This window comes from Parambassis ranga, chromosome 2, assembly GCF_900634625.1.
Source record: "Parambassis ranga chromosome 2, fParRan2.1, whole genome shotgun sequence".
Classification (NCBI taxonomy): domain Eukaryota; kingdom Metazoa; phylum Chordata; class Actinopteri; family Ambassidae; genus Parambassis; species Parambassis ranga.
In genome coordinates, this window is record NC_041023.1 from 17,148,579 (window position 1) to 17,171,061 (window position 22,483).

At 42.1% G+C, this 22,483-nt stretch overlaps 3 protein-coding genes across 3 annotated transcripts in view; 1 reads left to right on the top strand and 2 right to left on the bottom strand.

Annotated features, from left to right (window-relative positions):
* Window positions 1-3,637, bottom strand: part of LOC114432511 (ubiquitin-conjugating enzyme E2 E2-like) — a 46,774-nt gene extending 43,137 nt beyond the window's left edge. Inside the window, exons 1-2 of the mRNA XM_028400565.1 lie at window positions 3,501-3,637; window positions 570-767 (exon numbers count right to left, since the gene is read on the bottom strand). Of these exons, the coding sequence (XP_028256366.1) occupies window positions 570-760 (191 nt within the window). The 5' untranslated portion in view covers window positions 761-767; window positions 3,501-3,637. The remainder of the gene's footprint in view (window positions 1-569; window positions 768-3,500) is intronic.
* A 1,590-nt stretch (window positions 3,638-5,227) lies between these two features.
* sf3a3 (splicing factor 3a, subunit 3) lies at window positions 5,228-8,866 on the top strand. The gene is made up of 17 exons (XM_028394866.1): window positions 5,228-5,451; window positions 5,545-5,592; window positions 5,862-5,914; window positions 6,017-6,122; window positions 6,205-6,277; window positions 6,413-6,504; window positions 6,587-6,669; window positions 6,750-6,888; window positions 6,970-7,038; window positions 7,126-7,193; window positions 7,512-7,619; window positions 7,704-7,773; window positions 7,882-8,046; window positions 8,139-8,249; window positions 8,326-8,416; window positions 8,502-8,557; window positions 8,629-8,866. Exons 1-17 carry the CDS (start codon window positions 5,356-5,358, stop codon window positions 8,704-8,706), a joined length of 1,506 nt encoding a protein of 501 aa, XP_028250667.1. The 5' UTR covers window positions 5,228-5,355; the 3' UTR covers window positions 8,707-8,866.
* Window positions 8,867-13,361: 4,495 nt separating this feature from the next.
* nr1d2b (nuclear receptor subfamily 1, group D, member 2b) lies at window positions 13,362-19,812 on the bottom strand. Its single transcript, XM_028399622.1, has 8 exons — window positions 19,345-19,812; window positions 17,041-17,241; window positions 16,811-16,899; window positions 15,926-16,070; window positions 14,984-15,669; window positions 14,684-14,869; window positions 14,390-14,600; window positions 13,362-14,116 (listed from the first exon to the last, which is right to left on the bottom strand). The coding sequence occupies exons 1-8, from the start codon at window positions 19,361-19,363 to the stop codon at window positions 13,920-13,922; spliced, it is 1,734 nt and encodes a 577-aa protein (XP_028255423.1). The 5' UTR covers window positions 19,364-19,812; the 3' UTR covers window positions 13,362-13,919.
* Window positions 19,813-22,483: the final 2,671 nt, after the last annotated feature.

Consider the following 22,483-nt stretch of genomic DNA (forward strand, 5'->3'; position numbering starts at 1 on the left):
CTAGTGTAGTGTGTTTACAGGAGCAAATGCAAAGGACAACCAGTTGTGGGTATGTTTTATGATGACAAAACGCAGCAATGACAACAAGAAAATGACTAAATAACAGAAGTTAAACCACAGACAGATCATAAAATGCTGGGCTTTTCCAAATCATCCTCAAGGGCGATGTGTAATTAACCATCTGGCACATCAGGTAAGGACAGAGGGCCCACAAAGGACACTACACCCTTAATTCTAGCTGCCTGTCAGGTAGGAATGGTCATCAAAAAATAAATCCAGCTTAGACCCAGGGCTTCAATTCATGTGTAAAAACAGCTAAATCGCCAATGTACTACAAACATTTTAGCTACAGTATATCAACAGTTATAAATAGCATATTTCTGTTTAAAAGGAAGGGACAGATAGGTATTTAATACCTATCAGCACTGCATCAAGTGAAAGCAGATTTCTGCTACACGTAGTAGCACCACAGTAAATGACAGCAGCCACATCCAGGCAGTGCAGGCAGAAACCCAGCAGAGGACACAAAAGTAAAACAGTCTGAGGCGCAGTAGGAGCAGCAGACCTACCTCTTGGCGCTGGTGGAGAGCTTGGCAGCAGTCTTGCTGGAGATTTTGGCCTCCTTCTTCTTAGGTTGGGCCTGGTCCCGCTGATCGGGGCCCGGCTGCTCTGGAGGAGCTGCCTCCCTCTGCTCGGCGTCCGAGCTTCCCCCGCTGGTGTTGGGGCTGTCGTCCGGCCTCGGCTGCACCTCACTGGACATGCTGATGCTGCAGGATGGTTTCAGTACACCAAAAAAAGAAGATTAAATTAGCCAGCTTATACGTTAATATTGAATAATTCCCTAAATTTTCCTGATGAATTGGCACACTTAACAGAAAATAATAACTAATCCATATCAACCAAACTCAACCCACTAACACAGACTATGTAATGTAGTTGAAAGCATGACAAAATGCTATAAGAAAGTGGGAGTGGATGAAGTTTCAAGAGCATTTCCATTTCAGAAATCACAAATTACAATAGTGAGGTTTGTCTCCAATATAAATATAGGGCAAATTCAGATCCTGTTTTTAGAAATTCATTAGTCCACTCAGGAATTCATAAAAAATCTGATTTTTTTTCTGCTGAACTGTAAGATTCTGCCTGTATCTACTAATAATTTCATCATTTTTTTGCAACGGAGGAGTTGCAAAAACAGTTTTTGCATCACAAAATACATGTGATACAATATCTATTTTTAAAGATCTACACCGACACGGCCATTTTGATAAAGTTCACCTGTTCAACTGCTCATTAAAATCTAATTAGCCAGTCACATGGCAGGAACTTAATGGATTTAGAAAATGCATCAAAGCATTGATTCTGCCTGCCTTGGATTAAAGGTTCAGGCTGCTGCTGTTGCTGCAATGTGTGTTTTATCTGGAATGTACATTACATAATTTACCCTAAATTGCTTATGCTTGATGACAGACTCAGTCTCAATGAACACCCTCCGAGGCGCAATGGTGCCTCAGTGGGTGTGTTTAAAGGACATGTCACAGGCTTGCCTCATGACAACTGTTTTCTATGGAGCATTACAGCATGCTGCCCCGCTTATTCACACAATGGCAACTCACTTCTTCTGATGGTAGCACAGAGGGGCCTGAACAAAATTTTCCAGTTTGGGATAAATAATGTCTATAATAGGTCTATAGGCGGCAGAAAAGTTGTATGTCTCAACTGTATACTTCGACAGAGCAGAGGTGCAAACCCTAGATTGCTAAATTAGCAAAGGTAAAATTAAGATTAATTTACAAGGAACAGAAAACAACTGATTCAAGTAGAGCCAAAGGCACATGATTTATAATTGGTTATTTTACTAAACTTCACCACTTTTAATACATTATGCTCTTGTTGTTATCACTTTGAATAAAGGTTGCATAGTGTCCCTGTAAAATACTAAAAACCACTGTCTGTTCCACCCACACCAGATGTATAATAATAGCCGAGTTTAATGACTTAAGTGCAGACCACTGATATTTTACGTCTCATCCTCCAACTCATTCACGTCTGATGGTCACAACCCTCCAGCCTCAATAATAAAAGACACCTACAAGGTCGTGATCGCTAAATCCAATTCCCTCCCTCCACAACTGTGTGAAGCTCAAGGTGAATGCCTCTATTTACATTCCCTGGTCTGGTATGAAAAATGTATGATACAGACGAATGGCTGGGAGGGCTTTTTTGCTGCTGGTTAAAATGAATATCAAATTAGAAAGAAGTAAGGACAGATTGTTTAATACCATGATGGCGGCTTTGGCAAGCTGACTCTGCTTTTTTGACGTTTGACAAACAGCCGATGCACACAGGCTATCTGATGCAATTAACTGCATTTAGTGGTGAGCTGATATGGGAGATAATTATAGGATTAAATGGGTTAGGATGATACTGGGGGATTGGGGGGTTATCATTTTAAACACAGTCCTCTCAGGTTGAGCTTGTGAAAAATTGTGTGTTTCCAGTTGGCAGGTGAGGACAAACCCACACTGAAAGTTAAAAACAGACCATATGATCACCTTGGGCACTTGCCACGAGAGACCGGGGCAGATGTTTTTCTCCAACTCGGGTGTGAAACTGTCGCAACACCCCGACCGATTACTATTAAAGCTCGCTGAATACCGAGTGTACCGAGCGAGCCTGCAGATGAATCACACCCAGGAGAGGACCCACAGCACCCATACATTCCGTTCTCCTGCAACCTGTCAAAATCACTTCAAACACAGGGCAGCTAGCTAAGTTTTGCTAACGTTGTGCATATTTACCGCATTTAATTAATGAGAAAGGCGGTTAGCCTAGCTAACTACGAACCCTTTAAGCTTGGCAAAAATAATAAAAATAGTGCATTTTCCCTCGAATGACCTGCATTAACACTTTATAACTTAACTACTGCCGTTTACTGCTCATACAAATAACAATGTTGCTATGAAAAAAAAAACATATCCACACAAGACAACTATTAACGGCTCTTGAGAGTACACATTTTTAAATGTTATGCCATTATTTGGCCTCTGGGTAAAAACAAATTAGGGAACCTTGTTTTACTAAATTTCTATAAGTACACATACAGGGGTAATAGGCTACATTTGGGTGTATTTATGCAAACATATTCGGCACAAAACACTAAAAAGCTGGTACCGGGTTAATGTTGAGGAGCCCACGGGCTCCCGCCGCCCGGTCCCCCCGGTTTTTTAGCTAGGCTAGGTATGAAGAGTTAACAGCAAATCTGATATATCAGCTGTAAATCAATAATGAAGCTTAACGGCACTTGTCTGACATCTAGCATTAGAGCTCGCACTGTCCAAATCTCCGTCAACACAAAAGACAGAATGGATGCCCCCCTCTGCTACCCGAGCACCACCACCACCTCCACCACCACCGCCGCCGCCGCCGCCCCCTACTACATAAGATAACGTAATGAAGCCCCGTTCTAATTGGAGAGTTAGAGAATAACAGCGACTCACCTTTCTAAGCAGGCTGGACGAAGGGCGGGAGGAGAAATGTGCGATAATATCCACCGTGTTACCGTAAATCCGCTGGATGTACGCTGCTTACCGTCCGTTGCTTTGACTGACTGCTGGAAAATGTGCGAAACCACGACAGCCTCTGCAGCCATAGGCACAAACACAACTTCCGGCGTTTCCTACCAAAATAAAAGCCTTGGAAGAAAAATGTTTTTTTTTTAAGAATATATAATTTAAAATATTTTCTTTCAGTTCTAGCTGAACTAATTCTGAGGATGCATGTTTTTCCCGATATGCAGCACGGACAAAGGCAGTTAAAGTTAGTTACATTAAGTTTTTAAATGATGTATTGCAAGCTGGTACAAGTACAAGAGTACTCTACTTTTTCTCGTTGCTCTGTCTGCCTCACAGGCATGATCTGCTATCTGCAACTAATAAAAATTGAATATAGGCTATACAACTGAATATATCCCCATGCCTCCAATGTATATGCGTACGAAGATTTTAATTTATAAACAGTGATTCCTTACTTCCGGTCTCTTCCTTTTTAGCCGTAACTTGAAAAATAAGCCCGCCTCCGTGCGCGCTCCCACGCTGGCGTGTGCTCTGAAGCGCTATGGCCGGCTTTGATGATAGTGTAGACTACAAAGGAAATGCAGAAAGGAAGAATGCCGAGTATGCTGCCAATCCGTCTTAATTGAAAACTGTGCAACAATATTTCAGCAATTACCCAAAAATGATAGTTATACAGATGCATGAGGCTCTATTTATAGGTATTACAGTTAAGGGTAGTGTTTTTTTAATGTGCGGAAATTGTTAGGAACCCATTGCACTATTATCTATTTCGAATAAAATTAAAGCTGCTAGCAGCATTGCGGGCCCTCGCACACCTTGCGATCCGCGGGGTTATCGCCGTCTCCTCTCCTATGCTCTCCTCTCCTCTCATCTCCAGAGACGTACAACAAACACGTTTACAACAGAAATTTCCTGCTGCCAGTAGGTGGCGCTGTGACGGTATCATCCTATTAGCATATATATCTGTTTAGACTCGGGTCAATAGCAGTACTGTAAGATTTTGTCCACATTGCATGAAGTATGTTGGTGGTACTGCAGAAAACACGGTGTTTCTTTGTAATGGCGAATGGTCAACTTTGAGGCCACGCACCCGCCACACCGTAACACTTTGGAAAGTGTTTTGGTATGAGTTTTTTGAATTGTCCCTTTTGATGACATCAGTGGACTGTTGACAGTCCAGGCAACGTACCCAGCTAAAACGGGTTACACGTTAGGGGGCGCTATAGAGCCATTTTCCTATGTGCGTTTCAAAAGTCAGCAAATTTCAAAATTTTTCACCCGAATGAATTTTTCTACGTTTTCTTCTAAGTTTGGTGAGTTTTGGAGCATGTTAAGGCCGCCAAAAAGGCGATCTTAGGGGGGAAAGGGGGGGGGAATAATCCCTAGGGTTTTAATAGGGCTCTCGCACGTTTCGTGCTCGGGTCCTAACTAAATTGCTCTAAGCAGACTACATTAAGCAAGATAATAAAATAAAATAAAAAATAAAATAACTAAATAAAAACACTATTTTCCACAAAATAGTGCTTTCCTTGGTTATCCGTATAACATATTTCTCAAGTTAGTCCATTTTAATTTTAATTTCGCTGTAGTTTCGTGTCAACTGCGGAACCTTTCTGCTGGTTAAAGTTCCTCTTACGCTCGGCGAAGCGACGGACTATAGCGCCTCAACATGCGCCATTGAAAACAAACGTAGCAGATACGGCGGGGCCACCACTGGCTTTCATTTTTTAGGTTTGCTTGTTTTCTCGTCTATAGAGTACTTACGACATATTTCTAAACCATGGAGACTATTTTAGAACAACAGCGTCGCTACCACGAAGAGAAAGAGAGGCTAATGGACGCCAAAACAAAGGAAATGTTACACAAGAAGTCCACCGTAAGTAGTGCCGCTTTGGGCTAACATTAGCATTAACTTATTGCTAATATTTACTGCAAATATTGGTAATCTAACTTATGTTTCTCGTTTTAGCTGCGTGAGCAAATTAATTCCGACCATCGAACAAGAGCAATGTTGGATGTAAGTGAGCGTTTTCTTTGATTTATACGGCTAGGATTATCAAGCTAATGTTAGGATAGACTCGGTGGAGAGGTAACTAACCTTTGTAAGATGTGCAGCTTACAATTCGCTGACTTCTTAATAATATTTATGGTATCCAATGTATTGTTAATCGTATAAAATACTCGTGTTTCTTAGTGAAACCTTCAACATGAGTAGTTTTTGGAGATATAGTAGTGAAATGTTCAGCACTGGTGAGACAGGCTGATGATCTGTTTATCTTTTAACAGAGGTATATGGACGTGAGCGCAAATCTCAGGGACTCCTATGAAGACAAAGATGGGTACGTTTTTTCCCCCCAGTGTCTCATGCCATTGCTCTGAACTTTGTCTAAATTAAACATGTTGTTGAAAGCACCCAGATCATGCTCTGTTAACTTTATCAGAATGAGGAGGGATGAACTTGCAGCCATCACGGGACCAAATGAGTTTGCAGAGTTCTACAACAGACTGAAACAGATAAAGGAGTTTCACAGAAAGCACCCAAATGAGGTATTTATTTAAACATACTAGTACTTATGGAGCGGTCTCCTGCAAACACAATTTAAGCTAATTCTGTGTGTATTTCCTGTAGATTTCCATTCCCATGTCTGCTGAGTTTGAGGAGCTGATGAAGGCCCGAGACAACCCCAGCGAAGAGGCTCAGAGTAAGTCTAAATTTGTCATTAATTTGTATGTATCGGATGCAACTCCGTTAGTTACACCTTTTCCCTACAACTCTTTCACACTAACTTTACACATCTGTGAAGTGCATGCTTTAGTGAGACCTGTTTCTTCTGCAGATATGGTGGAGTTCACAGATGAGGAAGGATATGGACGCTATCTTGACCTCCACGACTGCTACCTGAAATACATCAACTTGAAGGGAGTTGAGGTTAGGTTCTATTATGTTTGATGCTTAAATTATCCTCAAACAAAGGAATAATCTTAACTGTCTATGTCATCTGTCCTTACAGAGACTAGAGTATATCACGTATCTGTCCTCATTCGACCAGCTGTTCGACATCCCCAAAGACAGGAAAAATGCAGAATACAAAAAGTAGGTCCAATCTGCCTTTCACGTTTAAAAGTATAGTAACTGTACAGCTGGCAGAAAAATGCATGTCATTGGTTGTGCAGGTATTTGGAGATGCTCCTGGAGTACCTGCAAGACTACACAGACAGGGTTAAACCTCTGCAGGACCAGAATGATCTCTATAACAAAGTACTGACAGACTTTGAGAAAAAGTGGGACAATGGGACCTTTCCAGGCTGGCCTGTAAGTTCTCCTTGCCAACATGTGTGAGGACTTTTGGTTAACAGTCATCCTTTCTGACCCCTTTTTGGCTTCTGATTGTAGAAAGAGACAAGCAGTGCTTTGACACACGCTGGAGCTCATTTGGACCTCTCTGCTTTTTCTTCTTGGGAGGTAAAAATAAAATCAACATTCTAATGTGAATATTTAGCATTACATATGCATCAATTTATGTGGTTTTTATCCTATTGTTTAACACAGGAGTTGGCCTCTTTGGGTCTGGACAGATTGAAGTCTGCTCTCATGGCTTTGGGACTTAAGTGTGGAGGGTGAGTGAATAATGAATCAGTGATTTGATAAAGTTTACTAAAAGAGTTGCAAAATAAAGAACACACCTTGAAGAGCTCAGGGCTCAAGGAATCTTGAGATATGTTGAAGGTCCAGCTCTTGCATCCTTTGCTACTGGAGACACAAAGGAGACATCTCGTTTGTTTTTAATGGAACCCTTTGCATTGGAATGTGGGTCAGATAAAGCATCTGAATTGAGACACAGCTGACGAAGGGCGGGACAAATCTGACAAATAGATTAAACATTAAACATCATCAGTATTTTGCATGAAACAAGCAATGCTTATGTCTGTGAGCAGGACTCTGGAGGAGAGAGCACAGAGACTCTTCAGCACTAAAGGCAAATCCCTGGAATCACTTGACCCGTCGCTGTTTGCCAAGAATCCCAAAGCCAAAGGCCCTAAAAAGTAAGTGGATATAATGATTTCAATCTGACACTGACCATGTTTCATGATTATATAATGAGCAATTTCCATCCATCATTCCTGCAGAGACACAGAGCGTAATAAGGAAATTGGCTTTCTGGAAGCTCAAGTCTACGAGTATGTGGAGGTCCTTGGGGTAAGTCAGTACATCGTATGTTAGAATTCACACGCATATGCGCCCGTTAGCTTGCTGTCATTGCATTGTTGATGCGAGAGCTGTAATGGATCTTATTTTTTGCTATAGGAGCAGAGGCAGCTGACCCATGAGAACGTGCAGAGGAAGCAGGCCAGGACTGGCGAGGAGCGAGAGGAAGAGGAGGAGGAGCAGCTCAGTGAAAGCGAGAGCGAAGACGAAGACAACGAGATTATCTACAACCCCAAAAACCTGCCCCTGGGGTGGGATGGCAAGGTGAGGATACAACCACAAATCCCAATATTCAGATTATCATTTTTTTTTCCTCAATCAAGCCTAAAATAATGTATGCATTTTATTCCCTCAAGCCAATTCCATACTGGCTGTATAAACTCCACGGGCTGAACATTAACTACAACTGTGAGATCTGTGGAAACTACACCTACAGAGGACCCAAAGCCTTCCAGAGACACTTTGCAGTATGTTGTTTTAGCAGTTATTTAACAGAGAGGCTTTTAAATATTAAGTACTGAAAACATGTATTTTTGTTTGTAGGAGTGGAGGCATGCTCACGGTATGCGTTGCCTGGGGATCCCCAACACCGCTCACTTTGCTAATGTCACACAGATTGAGGACGCCGTTTCCCGTAAGTGCTACCGCATGTTAAACAAAACCTGACCTTTTTTTGTTTTGTGGAAATTTATGTTTAATGTTGTGTTTGTCAACTCCAGTGTGGGCTAAGCTGAAGTCCCAAAAGGCATTGGAGCGGTGGCAGCCAGATACTGAGGTAAGGTTAAAACACATGTGGTGCCATTACACATTATTATGATATTATAACTTATATTTTTCTTTTTTTAGGAGGAGTACGAGGACTCAAGTGGAAACGTGGTCAACAAGAAGACCTATGAGGATCTGAAGAGACAGGGCTTGTTGTAGACTGAGCAGGCTGTAGGGAGCTTTCTTTAAATGAGACTGTATTTTCTTTTTATTTGTAAGTAGTAATGTTTTACAGACGGTGTCCTTTCCTTCATTCCTTTTTCATGCCTTTGTAACATGGTAGCCGTTAATCATTATAATAAACAGTACTTTAATCACCTGTGTCGAATTGATCCTTAACTTAAAGTTTCAATCCTGAATTAATCTAATTTAATTGGGCAGCTGCATTTTACCTTTGTAAGAACTCGGATAAATGCTGGACTGATGACCTGCACTGCATTTTAGGTTTGATGATTTGCAGTCAATTGCTTCTCTGTGGCTTATAAACTCCACCAGATGGGGCTCTTGCATCTCATTTACCATAGCACACTTACTGTCTGGTAATGAAGGCTATGTTTTTAGTGGGGTATTTTCATATCATTATCACATCAGATACTATATTAAGATTTTCAGTTGAAGAGCTGTTTACATGTGACTTCTTTTGCACCATTGCTTTTTTTCCAGTAAGTATATAAAATTAAAACTGGAAACACCAAATTGAACCCACAAAACTCAGCCACTTTCTGCCTGCTAAAAAGCAAACTTAACACTGCTACGTCATTTAAAAATACACTACTCAAAAGAATAAAAGGGAACACCTTCTATATCTCAATAAATGAAATATTCTGGGGGTCTGGATTTGGAACCATATTCACAATAAAAGTGTAAAATCACATTACAGGCTGATCCAACTTGAGTGGTGTCAAAATGAGGCCCAGTAGTGTGTGTGGCCTCCACGTGCCTGTATGACACTGTACAACACCTGGACATGCTCCTGATGAGGAGGCGGATGTTGTCCTGAGAGTTATACCCAGACCTGGATTAAAGCGTCAGTCAACTCCTGGACAGTCTGTGGTGCAACGTGGTGTTGGTCGATGGAACGAGACATGATGTCCCAGATGTGCTAGATTGGATTCAGGTCTGGGGAACGGGCAGGCCAGTCCATAGCATCAATGCCTTCATCATGTAGCAACTGCTGACACACTTCAGCCACATGGGGCCTAGCATTGTCATGCATCAGAAGGAACCCAGGGTCCACTGCACAGGCATATAGTCTCACAATGGGTCTGAGGGTCTCATCCGGGTACCTAATGGCAGTGGTCCTGCTGCTGGGTTGTTGCCCTCCTACAGCCCCCTCCATGTTTCCTGGTATACTGACCTGTCTCTCCTGGTATCTCCTCCATGCTCTGGACACTGTGCTGACAGATACAGCAAACCTTCTTGCCACAGCTCTCATTGATGTTCCATCCTGGATGAGCTGCACTCCCTGAGCAACTTCTGTGGGTTGTAGACACCGCCTCATGCACCTCTAGGGGTGAGAGCACTGACAAAAGTGATCAAACATCAGGCAGAAAGGATGAGAGCAGAAAAATGGTCTGTGGGCAGCACCTGCAGAACCTCTCCTTTATAGGGGCTGTCTTGATAACGGTCTCTCATTTCCACCTGTTGTCTGTTCCATTTGCACAACAGCAGCTGAAACTGATTCACAATCAGTGTTGATCCTAACTGGACAGGCTGATTTCACAGAAGTGTGACTGACTTGGAGTTTTTTTACAGGTGTATATTGTTTTCATGGAAAACAAATAGCAGCTTCCAGATTTCCAGAAACTACATGATAATTTTATAGATGTGAAATTTAATTAATCATAATAAAATAGTAAATAAAAATGTAAGAAAAATAATCTACTTAATCATATTCAAATATGTTAAAACCTGTGTTAATAATTCTAAAACAATCTGAAACCTCCAGGGCTGAGAAAACTCAATTTGATGCTGCAGTTCCCCCTGTGGCCTCTGGGGGCAAAATTGAGTCAATCTCCACAAACTCCACCATGTTAAAATGGCCAGCTCTACCTACAAACGTTGTAAATGTTGTACAGCCTGGTACAAAGGGCTTTTGGACTCTATTGAAATGTTCTCTTTTACTAACAACTGTATAATGGTAAATTTAATAAAACTCTTTCTACTTATATTGAGACTTTAAATAAATATGGGCGTGATCACTTTGAGTGACAGCCAGGTGTCAACTCACAATGTGAGCTTCCTGCTTTTAGTGCCTGCCTGCCTTGCCTATTCTGGGAGTTTAGGCTGCCAACATATCAACAGTTAGAGCCTCACACAGGGATTCAAAATGCCTCTTCACAAACCTGAGGGTGACATCACGGATGCCCTGTCTATGGTTATGAGTATTGTTTATAATGAATGATTTCAACACTTTGCCACAAGGCCTGGAAGCACATAGGGATGAAGGATACATGATGATTACGACATCGGCAGAGGGCCAAACTCTTTGCCTGTCTTAAAACAATGGCAAGTGCACGGTGCATCTCAATTTAGAATATTGTGGAAAAGTTCTTTTATTTTAGTAGTTCAATTCAAAAATTGAAACTCTCTTATAGATTTAGTACACAGTGAAATGCTGATGATTGTGGCTTGGTTTAAAAAAAAAAAAAAAAAAAAAATTTCAAAAAAAGTGAATATTGTGAAAATGTCCAATATTGTAAACTAATGGTGTCACACTGTAATCGGCTAATTAACCCAGAACAGGTGCAAAGGTTACCACCTTCCCACACTGCCAAAAGTACCAAAAGCTGGGTAAATTGGCCAGCAGAACTCACTGGACCTGAACCACATAGAGAGTCTATGAACACAGATGAGCTGCAGACAGCACTAAGCTTCCACAACCCCTCAGCAGGGCCACAGTCTGACTGTCTGCAGGACACACAGCACTGATGCAGTAATTCATGCAAAAAGAACGTGGTGATTGGACAATCATCAAGAATGGTTTCTACTTCATTCAGGTCCACCATCATCCAATACATTACACAATGCTTGTCATACACTCCCTAACACAGCCATGATAAGACCCCACACGCGGATCAAATTTCCATTGAATTCTAGAATCCTGCCATGGTTGTGTTCAAACACCTCATCTTCTAATGCTGAAATAAATCTTTACGTAATTTGTACATTTTATTTTTTAGTTCATACATTACTTTTGTGCACTGAAAGTGTAGGTTATTCTATATAGTTATATAATTTATTATATACATACAATAAATTGTTTGAAAAAAACAGGTCAAACATATTTCATATTCTGTCTATTAGAGGTGTCACTTTTAATAATGATAATTCTTTATTTTTATTATTACTCACTGTCTTTTGCATGAAAGTGTCTTTCATTTCCTGCTGTTGTAACAGTTTCATGCTTCCCCCTTTCCTACTGTGTCAATAAAACCCACAACAGAAACATGCAAACAACCTTCTATTAAACCACAGTTCAATGAAATAATCGATAGCACATACCTCCACAAAGAAGACAAGCAGGAAGAAGCTCCACAGCGTCCCATGGTCGGTATAATCTCCATGTGAAAAGGAATGTGTCTCTACAACTTCCAATAAAGTGTAAAGTTTTTAACTTTTAAAGCTTAACAGCGCGCAGGTAATCTTTACAAATAAAGCGGAGCCCGGGAAAAAACTTGAACTTTAACACTTTCACACTTTAACACAAATGTAACATATTTATACACGATAAGTACCTCAGGTAAACAAATGCAGCAAATGTATTCCTTCCGGGTGGAACACCTGACCTGGTAAACATTGGTTCCTATTTATCATACGAACGAGTTAGCCCTGTGACACAGCATCCATTCAATTAATTGATGATTAGCAGCACCTGCTGCAGCTCACCGTCTTAAATCCTATGGAAGCAATGGCGGCCTACTTACTTACTTTCTGGCTTCATTTATATTAAATGGCACTATAAAAAAGGCAACATGTTGTTGTTCATCTGAGGTTGTATTTGCCTGATACCACGACCCACGACAATCAGATGATTATATTTTTATAATAAATTTTTAAAAAGCAATAAAAGTAGTAACTTTAGCATGACAGTGTGACTGAGAGCTTGTTTGTAAATCACTGTGACCATTTCATTTTAGCTTGTGATTAACTGGCATCTGTAAAAAAAAAAAAAAATCTAAGCCACACCTTTGCATTTAGAAAATTTATTATATAGATATATTCATCTATACAGTAATGTATGATAGTATGTATATATTTATATAGAAATCTATGCATACTGCAATCCTTTCACAGAGGAGAACAGAACCACATGTCAGCAATGTTAACACAATGGACAGAAGCTCTGGATATTAAAGGCCAGACATTCTGGATTCACCGACACAGAACAAAAAGACGGCAGAATATTTCAACACCAGCAACTCGGCCATGACATCCGCTTGGCTTCTTTTTTTGTATGTTTGTTTTTTTGTTTTTTTTGTTTAATTACAATCAGTGACATTACAATCATATCTTACATGGAATATTTCTAAGTGTTCACTTTAACTACACTCAGCTAAAGTCTGTACATTTCAGTAAAACGAAAAAGAAGTTTATGGGAGTGGGTGCGAGTTGCTGGTGACAGCGGGGAATCTCCAAAGGAGTAGAAATCTTCAATCATAAGTCAACAACTTGATCGAATCTGTCATCTGATTTGTCACAATGCCAAATAATTTAGAAAAATAAAACAAATGACCTGCAACTGATGAAAACACAGCATAGCAAGTATACAACTGCATGAAAGGCCTAAAATAAGACATCTGCTCCCAAATTCATTCAGATTTTTGTGGAAAGCTGGGACTCACTGTCCACATTCCTCTTGTGTTTTTTTTTTTTAAAGAGGACTTAACATCACTAGTCATTCAGTGTCTGTCTCCTGTCATCGCACGAGCGCAGCACCATCTGAAATTCATGTGCGCCACGGAAAGAACCTCCTCCCTATGCAACTTTAAATCAAAGAGCAGTCACATATTGCACTATGAATGCAAAAATACCAGTCTACACTATACAGAAAAAGTGCTTCTAACATTTGTACAACTACTACACACAAACACGAGAAACATGTACATCGATCAGTGTGCCTGCATGTATGTATGCATTACCATCGCATGGGCTGTCAACGCCCTTTAATACAGTACAACAACATAATATGGTCTTCTTCGCCCGTTTCCCATGTCCATTTACAAACAGGAGCTGAACCCGTAGCAGGTGGAGGTACGGGTGAGCGGGAGGTGAGGCGGAGCTTGTGGTCTGGGTCAACTCCGGTTTGTGCTGGGAAAGTGGTGGGGTGTGAAGGTCAAGTACTGGAGAAAAGGTAAAAGCAAAAAAAAACTTCAGGAATGGACCTTGAAGGCCAGCAGCTGCTCGGAGTGCATGTTGTTGAGCGAGCGCAGGTCGGGCAGTTTGAGCAGCAGTTTGGTGAAGATGGCCAACTCGTTGGGGTGGTTCTTAGTGATCAGGATTCGTAGGGCGCGGATCAGCGTCTCCTGCAGGGCCTCCACGGAGTTCACGTTCTCAATGCCGGAGCGATCTGGGAGGGAGAGGGGGATAGGAATACATAATACACGACACCTGGAGGCTATGGGTTGCCCAACTAATTATTAATAGAACATTAGTAAAAGAAATAAAGAAATTAAGCCAGTGATGTCAAAAATATCATGTATCATCACCCCCTGGTGGGTGGCTGGAGAATAAGGCTATAACCACTGCACCCATTAACTGCGTTAAGTTCTCACTCCTGTTGAACTCCACAGTATATACAGTATCAGTATATACAACAATTTCCACAGGCTGTCCAACCTACCAGCAGAGACAAGAACCACAGCAGTGAAGAGGCTCATCTCCTCTTCGCTGAGGCCCAAATTAATGAGTTTCTCACTGAAGTCAAACATGGAGTTGAGGAGGTCCCCAGCCCCCATGGCCCTCAGAGAGTCCACACTGTACTTCTTCCCTCCCAGAAAGGTGAGAGTGCGGTCCTTCACGTCAAACAGCGAGGCAAAGCGGACCACCAACACCTGCGGGACACAACAACACCTCTGACGTTAGTTTCTGAGCTTACCCCGGACAAACATCTGGTGCTTGCTGTTGGAACGCATACCTCAAAGGTGCCGGCCTTCAGCAGGCTGACCTGGTCATGCTGGGACAGGTCTCTGAAGCCTGGGATCTTCTTGGCGAACTCCACCACCTCCCTGACGGCAGGGGTGAAGCTCTGGGAGAACTCCTCCCAAACTTTGTGGCCGGACTTCTGAGGGTCCACGAAAGGAGATGTGTTCATTGGACAGACCTGAGGGATGGACATCAGATCAGGATCTCAGCCTTTGATGATGCCTTCTTTGTCAACAATTCTTTTACTTTCTCAGAATTATGTTTGACTAGGTGCTGCCCCTGTTCATCTTACCAGATGCATTCTGTTGCTTCCTCTCCACAGGGGCCCGCTGTAGGCTCCATTAGCAGTTCCATGTATGTACGCCGGACAGTGGCTGGTGTTAGCGGTGCTCCTGGACAGTCTGAAGGGACAGTGGTTGGAGGGGATCTCCTCCTGACCCTGAGAGCCAAGGTTAGAGGGGGGATCGTTGGCTGCCATGGTGACCAGGTTGTTGCGGTGGTTCCAGGCGTCCTGCTGCTCTTCTGTGCAATTGTTGGTGTTTTTGTTAGAGCCAGCGGTCAGGGGGTCTGAAGGCAGCGAAGCCTCAGGTGTCAGGCTGCTCTGCTCCTGGTTGTACATGAAGGTCTCCTGGTGGGCCCTGGTCACTGAGCCAATCACCTCCTCCTCACTGCTGTCTGATGTGCTGGGCGAAGCCGAGCTGCGGCTGGTGTCCATGGACACAGCGGGCTCAGGGTCAGAGCTGGAATCTGATTGGCTGGAGAGCGGTGAAGAGGAAGGAGAGCAGGAGGGAGCGGGGCCAGCGTCCTCTGAGGTAGGATTAGTGGCGCTGGCCGCCAGCGGTTTGGCGATTGGCAGCATCTGGTTGTTGTGCAGCTGACTTTGCAGCTGGGTGTTGTTCATCATGTTGTTCATGGCACTCTGCATCTCCAGCAGCATGCGCTGTTTCTCCCGCTTGGGGATTCGGCCAAAGCGCACAGCTGAACGTGCAGAGGAATATCAGTTAACATCATTACATTTCATCAAAATAAGTCCTCTTACAATAAACTGGAATAAAACATTACACACATTGCTAAAGGGATGAACCACCCTTTTTTCCCCATGGTCCTGTTTTATTTTGTTCTCTTGCTGTAATACCCCCTACTAAGATGGCTAGCCTTAAGATCGAGTTCCCATTTTTTTCACATTACACAAAAGACACTGAATCAGAGAGTGGAGCTCTTATGAGCAACTTACCATCTCTTGACATTCCCACCATCAGGCATTTCTTGAAGCGGCACTGCTGGCAGCGGTTCCTGTTGATCCTCATGATGGGGCAGCTCTCATTCTTAAGGCACTTCTTATACTGGATGTTCTGCTGGATGCTCCTTCTGAAGAAGCCCTATGTGTCCAACACAATACAGTACAGTGTTAACCATAACCTGGTTGTGTTTTTAATCTCCTGTTCAATTTTATTACTTTATTACTTTATTAAAAGGATGGTCCATATACTATACTATTTCACTGCATTTTAACATCCTCTACTCTGCATCTACTGTAGATAAAGATAAAAGCCCTGCTGATAAAAAAATGTCAGAAAATAAATGTTTAACAAAAGCTTATCACAATGGAGTCCATTGTGGCTTTCTAATTGTACTAAAAGTGTTATCACACATGCTTCTTTATTAAAACATGCATTACATGAAGTTATTTGTATGAAATATCAGATCAGATTAAAATTTGAATTTTTCAATAAATCTAAATATTAAAGTACAGTTAAGAAATTGTTTTTTAGACGTTTGTCAAACTAAAGAAAACTGCTTAAGAAAGAATGCCTTTATTTTTTTAATAAAAATGTAACACACCAAAGTCCATCAGCTCAGTGTTTAAAAAATGATACAGTGTCTGTGTACTGCTCCCTACAGTTAACTAGGCCACACAGCAACATGAAGTATGAGGGGCAGCTGATATAAATATGGGGAGATTGAACTACTTTCCCTCACTCTCTGGATGTAGCTGTACAGATGGCTACGCCTGCAGTGACCCACTTTAACTTCTACCCAAAGTGCTGCGTCGCACAGTCACACGCCTCCTTCGCCCTGCATGGGTGTGTTTGTGTGTGTTTCGGAATGGTGCCCTCACCTTGCAGCCTTCACAGGCGTGGACCCCGTAGTGGAAACCAGAGGCGACATCACCGCACACTTTGCACAGCAGCACCAGGCCGTTGATTTCTAATTGATAGAAAAACAATTTCTTACAGTTCATCTGGAAGAGAACATATCAGTGACAACATGGTAACTGAAGAAGATATTTTCATACTAGACAAGTTTTCTATCCATTCCTACCGATACTGTCCCATCTGTCCGTCTTACTTGTAATACCACACTTTGCGGTGGATGAAGATCGTCCACTTTTCTGAGTCCCCTGTGCAGGGTCCGCTTGCTGGCTCAGCTGGCTGGGCGAGGAGCCACGGGGAGGTGAGGACGACTGGTAGCTGCCGTTGGAGGAATCGCTGTGACATGACTCCGGGCTGGACGCGGAGCTGGATGAGCTGATGTAGGCTATTACACCGCCTGGTGTGGAAAGAGGAAAATAGGCCATGTTCATGCAGGGACTATTTAATGCTGTGCAGAGAGGAGGGCTGGACAAGCAAAGCCTGACATCTTTAACCTGCACTGTTTAAATTTACTAAACACTGTAGGCTTTATATGGACATCTTAAATGTGCACTTTGGGATTTGTAATACAGAACATGCAGCAATAAGCCGTGTCTTGGCCTTGTAGCTTTAAAAATGGAAACTATTAGTCACCTAATCCATGCCTGTAATAATCCCCACTGAATGCATCATTTCCTATTATGTTAATTACCTTTTTGAAAAGTAAAATCATCTGTTGTTGAACAAAAAAAATCATCAACACAGCTATTTAAACCTTGCAGTTTACCTATGTCCAACACTGTGGTGTCGCCATCTTTTTGTTTTTTTGTCAATTGGACTGTCTGTACATGGCGTTTCTTTCTTTTTTTTTCCTCTGGCTATCTCTCTCTGTTGTTTTCTTTGCAACTCCGTTGCCAGCTCCAGGATGCTTTTCCTGCAACCAGCTTAACATAAAGAGGGCAGATCAGAATACGACAACAGCTCCCTCAGCCAGTAGGATCACAGCAGACAGACTGCTGTCGCCACCAGTCGCTGAGCTCCCACCCCGATCTCTCTCAGCAAAAGGCTGACCTGATTTCTTCCCCTGCCAGTCTCAATGATTAGGTAACAGGCATTACATAATGTAGGCTTCACAAGGGTGTGTGTAGTAGGGTAGCCTGCCCAATCTCTCTTGCCATTCACGCATATAGATGTTAAAATAATTGGAGCAAATTCCAAATTACATGCTAGAAAGATGCGCTGAAATGTCTTGCAAATTACACTGCAATCCAGTTGTTCTGTTGTTGTTCTGATTTATTTTATTTTATACATAAATAATGCCTTTAAAAAGACAGATTAAAGTAAAAACAAAAATCACTAATTTAAGAAGTAAACCTTCAGTCGGACCATTTTGTCATTCTAAGGAAAAAACATGAGTTTGTACTGTGTATGTATAGCACCAATGTAAACAACAGTGTCATTGATTGATTAGTGCATAATTATTTTCGAGTTTTATAGGAAAAAATAAAGAAAAAGGAAAAAACCAGAGAAGAAAAAAGGACAAGATTTTTTTAACTTCGACAAAGAGAAAAGTACTGGAACCAGAAAAATGTGATGCGTCCAAGTACAATAGGAAATATATTATAGATTTTGATTTAACAAGTGAGTAGGACACGTTTTGGCCTAATTTCTACTATTTATCTACTAATTATCTACTAAAAGAGTAGATAACTGGGGCAGCTTTGTAAACTCTTTTCTATTATGCTTTTTAAAGGAAGTTAGTAAGACTATACATTAAATTCATATGTAATATTTAAACAATTAAGCCTACGTTTATAAGCCTATACCGCTGCCATTAAAAATACTTAATAAGGATAAACATCCAAAAATCTGACCAGAGTTAGATGTCAATTCTAGATTTTTCGGGTCCATGTACCTGAATTAGACTGGTTTTATACCAGAAACAGTATTATCCCATGCGCCGTGAATGCACCATGACTTCCTAAGTTTTTTTTTCTTTTAAACACGCCCCCACGTGGAGCAAGCATGTTCCTTCCTGGGGAAAACTGGGTCACCGCTCTCAGCGGCGACTTGCCTCACGTGTATCTGCGGCGAGACCACACACCAGCTTGCTGGTGGAAATTATGCAATGTCTACGTCACTGCGTCGCTCGTCCAATGAGAGGAGACGCACGGGGAGCGTAAACACAGGTACACATGGCTAGGCTGACGGGTCCATGTGAGGAAAAGCAACTGCAGTGCTGCCCGAGCCAACTATTAGGATAGTAACAACAGCCCACTGGCACTCCTAACCCAGTTTAATCTGAACACAGTAGCACTCCCTATAGCGTTAACACATTAAAGGTACATTAAAGAACTTTGTCAGACTGTCAACATTGGTAAAAGACACAAAATAAGAACGTGACCTCGATATGCTACTCCTGCTTTGAACACACATAGCTTTGCTAAACCCAGTCAGTATATGACCACAGTACGCAGCCTGCACCTACATGTTATTTAAATACCGTTTGAAGCATACTCACCAGCATTGGTTGACTCCATGTCTCGTTTTTGGGGGTTTTCCTCCTCCTCTGCTACCTCAGTGCTGAAGCCGTTTTTCTGTTTAAGTGTTCAGCAACTGAAAAGTCGCTGACGGATCCCGGTTCGACAAAAAAACTAGCTGTTTAGCTAAAGCATTTAAATAACACAAACTCCACGAAGACCTCGCGAAAATTAGTCTGGTAAAAATGTTATTACAGTCAACAGAAATGAAGTCTCATACCAAAGCAGAGCTGTTAAGTTTTCTGAGACGCTTTTTTTGTTTTTATCGACGTCCGCAGGGTCGCTTTTCCTCGTTTCTGTCCACTAACAGAGAGCCGCTTTCACTCGGTCCGACTTCCAAACACCACCGCGGTGTATTCCATTCAGAGATATTGTACAAGAGAGAAAATGGTTGCGTTACAGGCGTAACTCCAACAGTGTGGACGAGTGGTTATTGCAGTGACTGTTTCCAGTAGCGATCGCAGACCATGTGACACACTTCGCCGGCTCCTCCCTCCCTACAAGCCCTGCACTGGTGTCAATGTAACCCACTGACATACTTACACCAAAGAGTGAACAAAGACACTTGGCAAGAATATCCTGCGGTCAAAAAAGACGCTGCAAAGTCAACATGGATGACGAAATGTTTGGCAAGGATTTTTAAATGTTTTGTTAGTTTTTATTAAGTTTGGAGACGCCTACACAGTCATGAGTTTTTTCTGTATGTCCTTAAATGCTTCAAAAACAGTCATCATCTCTCATATGACCATTTTACAGCAATCAGAGATTACTCGAAAGATTATATGGTGTTGAATTAGTGTCAAAAAGTGACTTTTATGCTACTGAGGCAAACAATGGCATATGTTTGGACATATTTTGATATTATGGCTATTAAATGGTTAGATAAATGCCCTATGTGTGAGTGCTTTGGTCCTTTACAGTAGTTAAATTGTTTTAACATCTGGTGAGTTATTATTGTACATGTTATTGAAGTATGAGCAGTTTTAAGAGAAGGAAAAACACAAAATGAAATTGATTTTTCAGGATTTTAGTTGGAAAAATGTTCTTGTTGCACATGAAGTTTTAATTTGACATTTGATTCATAGGTGAAAAAGTGCAAAAGCAAAATATATACCTATATACAAATGTCAGTTTTCCAGTCAAATTTTAAAACTATCACGACAAAATAACTGTAGTTCATCAGAGCTGATGAATCTGCTTGGAGGAGCAGCGAAACCACTGGGCACCACTGACTTTCAGCGGTTGCCTGAATTGGTGCCAAGCATTTGGTCAGAAGTGTCAACACCTCCCATATACTTTTTATATTGAGTCACTGCTGTGGGTCTGGGGCACAGGGACTCTCTGGTATTGCTCACATGTCTTTTGCCAATGTTCCACCAAGTGAGACCTCTCGGGTGTACTTCCATTTGACGTACAAAGGTCACCACCTCTTACCTAGCGGATGCTTCCTCTTGGTGAGCTTTTGTCTAGTGCATTTTCTTTTGTTTTTGGCACACCGGCTCTCCCCTCCCGATATGTGCCACAAACACCAAATCCCTGCTGGATGAGGTGGTGGAAGAGCAGGGGGCTGCTGTGAAAGTTGTCCATGTAGATGATGTAGCCAGTCCCAGTCACCCATTGAACATGTTTGGGATGTGCTTGACCGGCGTATACGACAGCGTGCACCAGTTCCCACTAATATCCAGCAACTTCGCACAGCCATTGAAGAGGAGTGGACCAACATTCCACAGGCCACAATAGACAATCTGATAAACTCTATGCGAAGAAGATGTGTTGCACTGCATGAGGCAAATGGTGGTCACACCAGATACTGACTGGTTCTGAGTCCCCAGACCGCCAATAAAGCAGAAACAAAATGCACATTTCAGGGTGGCCTTTTATTGTGGGCAGTTTAAGGTACACCTGTGCACTAATCATGATGTCAGATCAGCATCTTGATGTGGCACACCTGTGAGGTGGGATGGATTATCTCAGCAAAGCAGAAGTGCTCACTATCACACATTTAGACAGATTTGTGAACAATGTTTGAGAGGAATGGTAATATTGTGTATCTGGAATGAAGTTTAGATCTTCAAGTCCATCTCATGAAACATGGGAGCAAAAACAAAAGTGTTGCATTTATATTTTTGTTGAGTGTAATTCACTGTGTATCCATTCACATCAGCCAACACAAATGGCTTTAGCCCCCATTTTGTGGGTTTAGCCTTTATTGACGCCTAATCAGGCCTTGGTGGCAACCATCCTCCTATCCACTGCCAGGTGTTGTTTGGGGGGTGGTAAAAAGAAAAGGCAGCGGATGCGGACCACGTCCAGGAGTCATCTGACCCGATGGATGGGGTCATATTTTTCCTTGCCTTTCTTCATGTCATTCTCTGCATCTGCTTTCGGATCACTCGTGCTGAGGTTGCTGAGAATCAGAAGCAGCAGCCATGGTGGTGACCATTAGGACCAAACAACTGCACTTTGGTCTTCATTCATCAACAGAGAACTGCTGCTCACTGGATATTTCCTCTTTTTGGGACCATCCTCTATAAATGATGTGTAGATCAACAGCTTCTGAACCAACAACCTGCCACTTTCAAGGTCACTTCGGTCACCTTTCTTCTGAACTCCAGCTGGTTGTCTTCACCACATGAATAAATGCACTGAGCAGCTGACATCTGATTGGCTGATTAGACTGAAGGAGCAGGTGACCAGGTGTGCATAATAAAGTGGTCTCTGGGTGTGGGTCACAGTGATCTTTGTAACAGGTGGACATTTGAGCTTGATTTGATGATATCCCATTAAAACATTCCTCTGTCTTCAGAGGACAGACAGAAGGTCACAGTGACCATGACTGTTAATAACAGAACATTTGTTCAATTTGAAGAAATCAGATCTGGTCTCCATTTACTTCTACTCTTAAACAGAAGGAATGAACTGGGTCAGCAACAACAAAATATATGGAAGACCACAGAAGACAACTAAAGTGGATTATGGCAGGTTTATGTCCATGGTGAAGAAGAACCCTTCCACAACATCTAGAAAATCTAAGTCTAGAATACTCTGGGGGAGGCAGGTGCGTCACCGTCAGTCACATGATCTCTGCTCAATAGAGCCGCTGTTCACTTACTGAAGACC